Source organism: Vanellus vanellus (assembly GCF_965231255.1).
Source record: "Vanellus vanellus genome assembly, chromosome: 8".
Taxonomy (NCBI): Eukaryota; Metazoa; Chordata; class Aves; order Charadriiformes; family Charadriidae; genus Vanellus; species Vanellus vanellus.
Window position 1 is genome coordinate 18,148,859 of NC_138913.1, and position 7,123 is coordinate 18,155,981.

At 34.4% G+C, this 7,123-nt stretch overlaps 1 protein-coding gene across 1 annotated transcript in view; it reads left to right on the forward strand.

Moving 5' to 3' along the window:
• Positions 1-4,815, forward strand: part of XRN1 (5'-3' exoribonuclease 1) — a gene marked incomplete at its 5' end in the record, with an annotated part of 33,545 nt that extends 28,730 nt beyond the window's left edge. Inside the window, 9 exons of the mRNA XM_082487310.1 lie at positions 393-457; positions 856-966; positions 1,337-1,462; positions 1,782-1,938; positions 2,255-2,433; positions 2,649-2,762; positions 2,844-2,967; positions 3,976-4,127; positions 4,329-4,815. Coding sequence (XP_082343436.1) covers positions 393-457; positions 856-966; positions 1,337-1,462; positions 1,782-1,938; positions 2,255-2,433; positions 2,649-2,762; positions 2,844-2,967; positions 3,976-4,127; positions 4,329-4,619 — 1,319 coding nt within the window. The 3' untranslated portion in view covers positions 4,620-4,815. The remainder of the gene's footprint in view (positions 1-392; positions 458-855; positions 967-1,336; positions 1,463-1,781; positions 1,939-2,254; positions 2,434-2,648; positions 2,763-2,843; positions 2,968-3,975; positions 4,128-4,328) is intronic.
• Positions 4,816-7,123: the final 2,308 nt, after the last annotated feature.

Consider the following 7,123-nt stretch of genomic DNA (forward strand, 5'->3'; position numbering starts at 1 on the left):
ACATTGCACTTGCTATTGTCAAATAATGATCCTGGTGTGCATATTAGTTTATTCCACGCTTAATCCCGAACTTTTTAATCAATCTGTTCTGCATTATGATGACTTTGCACCCATCTGATGTAAAACCAAACCAAAAAACGCTCACAACCTGGGTTTGGAGACTTGCTTGTGATCATATTTGTAGAATATAAAATTAAGTATATATTATTGCATGTACTTCGTTTTATTCTATCCTACAAGAAAAGCATACTTCAAGTGACCTATAAAGTATGAATTAAACAGTTGATGCAACCATTCAAATTTAATGCAACTCTGTGTACTCTTAATTTTTTTTTGTCTTGATTATTATTATGGTTTTTAAGAGCATTTCAAGAGAATGTATTATTTTGTAGTTAAAGAAGATTCCAAAGTTACAAGAGGTGAAAGTCAGCCACACAATAAAATATCGAACAAACAGGTAATTTCTTCTATCCTGAGTAAATGTATTCTTTTCTTTTCATTTTATTCTAATGTGATCCATCATTTTACAGATTTCTCTTTAAATGGCATCTTAGTTAATTCTTTTACTAGGTAAATTTTATTTTGGAGATATTTTTTTTTTCTCTAGAGATTTTATAGACAGAAAATGAGAGAAAGTGTGTAAGATGTATAATGATGACACCAAATTATTTTTGTATTCCTCTCAGACTCTAAAAGCTGTGCTCTAATGGGAAACAAATGCTAGGTTTTCAGTAAGCTGAAATCCTCTAAGAATATTAGCTTATGAAAGCTATTGCAGATGCATTTCTAATATGATGTGTTATAACGAGTAATGCAGTATTAGTATTCAATAATAAATGCCGCAGTTTATTTCAGAATTTTGCAGGCGTAAATAAGTACAATGTCAAACTTTTGAAGAGGAATGAAAGTCCCAACATGCCTGGAATTCAGAAGGCTGCAGTTGATGGTCCCTGTACAGGTGGAAAGGTAGGAGCTAGATAGTTGATTTTTCTTGTGCCTTTTGAATAACTTCAGTTTCCAGTCCAATTTGTTCCAATTATTCCTGGTCAGTTGTATGCAAATTCATGTTTATAACAGGTACAAGACAAATTTGTATAACCTTGATCATTCTTTAAATCAATTCTCTATTGGTCAATACTTGCATCTTTTTAGTACGCAAAACTTGATAAAAACAGTCTCTGGATATCTGTTCACACTTTGAGCAGACATGACTGTGATATGCCCAAGCTTAGAGAAAAAAGTCCTGAATGAGCATAAAATTAATCTCTAATATTCCTTGCCTTTTGTATCTGCTTGTAATATTCTAAGTTGATGTACCTTTTTTATTTATTTTAAGAAGGGCAATGAACTTGAAAGCCTTCTAGCTACTTTGAAAATTTCCAAAGAAAATGAAGTGCAGACTTATTCCAGGGAAGCAAGAGCTACAAATGAAGAACATCTGTCACCGCAATCATTTGCTATGGTCTGTATACTGCAGGAATCATTACACTGCAATTTAGCATCTGCTGTCTTAGCATCAATGCTTCTATTAAAGAAACTCTGTGAAACATCACACTATGTTATGAAACACACTGATGAACTTTTAATTAGTTATTCTCAAAGAAAATTAACAAACACATTTGTTTAGGCGAAGATGCTGTTATCTGTGCTTTGATAAAATGTAACTGATAGGAAAACAAAAATTCAGGTTTTGTTAGCGATTATGATATTCAGAATTAAGTAATAAAGTAGTGTTATCTGAATGCCATCATGTCCCTGAATGGTTTATTTTACTTTTAAAGAAAGGAACGCAGATGCTCAAAGAGATTTTGAAGATAGATGGCTCTGACCCGGAAACAAGGAATGAAGTGAAATCCCAAGTTAATGATGTTCCCGCTCCCCCTAGTAGACAGGATTGCCATGGAGCTTCCTTGCAATATAGGCAAACAAAAAAAATGGGTATGTTTAAACAACAGCTCATAGTTCAGAGCTTCACCTTGTAGTGACGTTTTAGAACATAGCTAACAGTATGATACTGATTTCCTGATAGTAGTTACTGATTAGTAACAAAATATCCATCTTTTTCAGTTCTACTTCTTTATTCAGATCTAAAAATCTTATTATATATAGTCTCCTGTTTTTGTTAATCAGATATGAAAATACCTGAAAAAAAGTCAAATATGCGCTTTTTTTCTGTTAATAACAAAGTTGCTATCTTTTCAGTGCAGGAAAGGTTCGTGATACAGCTTTTTTTTTTTTTTTTTTCTTTTGTCAGCTGCGTATATGAACAAGCCTCATAGCGCTGGAGGCCCTCAGAACACATCAGCACTGGAAACTGGAGGTCACCCTTTTGCTTGTCCACAGCCTTCACTGTCTACTGTTTCTGAACTTTCTCGAATTTGTTCTCTTGTTGGAATGTCACAACCAGATTTCTCTTTCCTAAAAACGCCACAGGTAAAAAGCTTTTTTTGCAAAAGTTAGTTCTCAAATTTTGTTTCAACTGTCCTATGTTAAACATTTGGACTGAGCACTGAAATCCATCTAAAAATCAACCTTAGCTCCTTTTGTTGCCTTTTTTTCAAAACAAACAAACAAATCCTCTGTTTCTATCTCACAGTTTGTTTGTCTGCAATATAAATGCCTTCAAAAATCTTATCTCATTTTCCTAGACCATGACAGTGTGTCACATAAAATTATCAAATGGTTTGTCGGTTCACGGACCGCAGTGTCATTCTGAAGCTGAAGCAAAGGAGAAAGCTGCGCTTTTTGCTCTACAGCGTTTGGTGAGGATGCAAAGAATCTTTTAAAATCTTTGTCTCTATTGCATTGCATCTGTTTGTAACCCTCCATTTCCTTCTTCCTAGAGTTCAATAGGAGTGAACTTCCCTCTGCCTCCACCTCCGCCTCCACCAGTTTTTCCAAATTATCAACCACTGGGCGTTCCTGTGCCACCGGGATCTATTCCTCCGGTATTTGCACAACCCCCTGGTAAGTATTTGACTAGTACACTTTTCTAATATTGTCATGATATCCTGTAATTGTAATAGTTCTTTATATGAAAAAGAATGTCTTCCAGTAAGCTCCGGTTTTGGTCTTTGTGTGTGTAGTTGTATGTCTGAACTGCATTGAAAACTGTTCATGAATCTCATCAATATGCAAATTAATTTGATACAAAGAATCACGTGTATCCCAATTATTTCTTTTCCTCGAGATTGTATTTGTCTATTCAGTCTTAGTTGGGTTTTTTGTGTTTTTTTTTTTTCCTTCAAAACAGTAGTAGTTATTTCAAAGCTGATAGTCCCAGTCCAGGATTTCTAAGAAATCTCTTCTTTGATTTTCTATGTGGATTTTGTTTTCCTGTATAGTTAATGGTTATCCACGAATTAGTGTTTTTATTTGTTAATAACCAAGTTTTACTGAAGTACTGCATCACAATCCTGTTGTACATTGCCAAACATTAGCATGGTAAGTAACCCCCGCAAAATTGCTGAAAATCCTGGTGGTGTTTCTGGTTCCTGTCTATTTTTTTTTATTCTACTAAAGCTCACATTCACAGCTAGTAATTAATGAGTCAGCACCATCATAGCATCCTAATAACCTATACAGCAGCTGCTACATCTCTTTTCCCCATGGTTTCTATGTTGTTGACTTGTTTCAAAAGGATGGCCTAAACTTGCAGCCTTGTACTAATACAGTTCACTCAGCTAAGGATGCGAAGATCCTAAGTCATGTGCGCTCTGAAATACAGAAGCCGTGAGTTAGTGCTCTTAACTGTGCTGTCATTTAGGTGTAGTTCTGTAAAAGCAGAACTGCTTGTTTGGACTTTTTTGATAATAAATAAATACTTATCTATTTTCAAGTAAATATGAAGACTATGAGGCTTTATTGGAAAGAGAAACAACATGCAGAGAAATGTAGTTGGGGTACTTTTGAGGTCTTGGGGAATGGATATCCTTTTTTTGAGAAAAGAGAGCTAAAAGTTACTTATTTTTACAGCTAATATAATGCCTCCATCATCTCACATGTTTGGTCCAGTGTCCTGGGGAACTCCAGTGCCTAAACATTATTATCCTGGCTCCTACCCGGGAAATGTGTCTCTTGCAGGAACTATACCAGTTGGTTCTCACAATCAGTTTATACCTCTGCAGGTAAGATCAGCAGGTTTGACTTCCAGTTCTATTTTTGTAAAAAATGTACCTACATGATGAATGCAACAACACCCCCACTGTGAAGCACTATTTAGTATTAGAAAATTACTGTAAAAAATTTTATGCATGTTTTCTGAAAGTGGAATATTTTCAGTTTTTTTAAGAATGCATTCTGTTAAATAATATTTATTTAATTTAAAGGTAACTAAAAAAAGGGCTGCTAGCAAGAAAAACTTTGAGCTCAAGGAGTTTCAGAGTTCCCCTCAAGCTGCACCACTAAAGAATGAACAGCCAGTGTCTTCTGACCACATTCAGCAAGATAGTTCTTCAGCTCCTTTAAAATCTCCTCAAGCTGCTCAATCCACTGTTTCATTTCAAGACAATGTGGCTACGCCAAGTGCTCCTCATAACAAATCAACACCAAACACTTCCAGCAAGCGAAAGCCAAGAAAGCTGGCTGTCAATTTTGGCGCACCAAAATCTTCAGAATAAATATGGTAGCTAGGTGTATTTTATCTTTAACTCTTCCCCCACTGTTATGTTCTATCATTTAAAAAAATCAGAAAGCTCTATTAAAAAGACCAGCCACTTTAAGTATAATATAGAATGAAATACATTTTATTTGCTATGATTTTCAGGTTGTTATGACAAATATAAAAATTCTGTTAAAACGTAATTATTTTGACTTAAATTAGCAAAAGCCAGGAAATGCTGACTTAAGGTTACCATGCCATCCATTGTGCCTAGGTTTCTAAATAGTGGCTTACAGACTATACCGGGTAAGCAGCAATAACAGTGGCAACCTTAATTCAGAATTGCTGTGCTTTTTGGGAGGGATGTGGTGCGGTAATAAGTTGGGCATCAAACATTGCTTAGCATGACCTTTTGTATTCTAGCTTATTTTTAAATAGTGTAATAGACAGAAATGAAAAAGAATATTTAAATGCAGCTTTCGTATTGGCTCTCCAGGTCATTCTGAGTTGAATCAGTGTGACTAAAACCTAACTACAGTGGAACTGCCAAATTCGTTGTAACTATGAACCACTAGGTTTTATACCAGAGGGCAACAACTTACAACTTTCAAAACGTAGGTGTTACTGTATCTCTAGTATTAAGAGTGGCAAAAAGTGGTTGCTGATACAGAGTCTGTTCCAGGAGATCAATTTATAGGATGTATTGAATAAAAAAAATATGTTTGCAAAGTAGAGACCTCTTTGGTAAAGTATGTTTAATTTTTTTAATCTAGCAGCATTATCAATGTCATTGTTTTCTGATGACAAAATAACATAGATGTGTACTACAGATCTGCATATCCCCCTAAAATGCTAGTGATAGCCTGATTTTTTTCTAAATTATAAAAATTGGCAGAGTTTAAAGATGTCTGTTTGTGTAGTATAGCTGTCAGTTATGTTTACTTAGAGTCCATTTCAGACAAAAAGATGAGTTGTATTTTTGGAGGGAGCTATGTTGTAAAAGAAGTAACTCTGTCATTCTTAGTTCATATAGGAAAAAAAAAAGAAGGCTCAAAGGTCCCTGTACTATTTTTAACCCACGTGTTCTGTTTTTATTGACATTAATAAGAAATTTTCAGTCTAAGAGAAAATTTGAAGCCTTAGTTGGTGCTGTTTACTGACATTGATTAAACTTCATTTTTCTTCTTCATTCTAATCTGTTACAGAAAAAGTATTTTTCCCCTAAGGCCCAGGAAGCTTAGGAATAAAGCCTACTTTAGCGATTCATTTTGTTGCCCCTGTTGGATCTGCAAGTCTAGACTTTCAGTTCTCCTACCTTGTTCTATGCCTCCATTTCTTGGTCTAGTACCAAGTTTCACATTGTTACCATGTTATAGGATTTTTTTATGTTGATTTCTCTGAAACAGGTGTTTCCTCAGCAGTGTTTGTAGAATAGCAGCAAGCCCTATAAAAAGGATCACAGAGGTAAAAACAAGGTTAAGAAATTTTTTTTTTTTTAACTTAGTATCATAAACCTTGTAGAATAGTCTGCATACAGTCTTAAAATACGTTGATTTTGTTGTTCTCTTTATAGCCATCTAGTCTCAAGAGTTTGAAGCCATATTCTGTGAAGGGAAAGTTGTATGTTTTGGTGATTTATTGTCATTAGCAATGTGAGGCTGACATGCTGCTGACATGCCAATATTTTAGACATGTTTATGTGAAATTTAGTTATGAGACACAGATTTTAGTCCCCCATATACTATATGAACTATCTGATCATCAGAGAAAAGATTTGTTTAGAAATTCCTGTGACACAGATGAGGCTGCATTAGATTCTTGCATCACCTAATCTCGCAGATTCTAGTCTCCTTTAAACTTTACTGCAGGCATCATCATAAAAGACTAAGCAGTTGATGATTGATAAACATATTGTAGTTTCTGTTGGAATTTTGAATTTCCTTAAAATGACAGAATTTTGACATATCTGGATAGCCAATTTATGCAGACGTTTTAGAAACAAAGTTATGAAGGACACTGTACTCTTAACACCAGTAAAGAGCAATTTTTATTATTAATTACTTAATTCAGTCTAAGACTTCCTCTCCCTTTTCAAGTAGAATTGCTATATTTAGTATATATAGCTGGTTAAACACTTAATTCTGTGGCTGCTGCATATTGTGTTAGTCCCTGGTTTTTAGTTTATATATTCTATGATACTGACTGCCTGGTGCCCAGTTAATTACAGTTTTACATGTCCTGGTAGATGTAACATCTGCATTGACCTATGCCATGTCCCCTGTGATTTCGGTTTTTATATTTTAACAAGGTGATTATGTTTAATTCATACAGATATAAATTTAAGCATTTGTTTTTCTCATAGATATAAAGTATTTTGTAAGCACTGGAGTTTTTCATTAGATCTTATACAGAGCAGTATTTTACTAAAAATCCAAAAGGGAAGACTTTTATGTGCGCATTTTTGTAGTTTCTGATTTTTTTAAAATAACTTTTCATTGTTTATCTGCCAAGTGAAATGTTTTA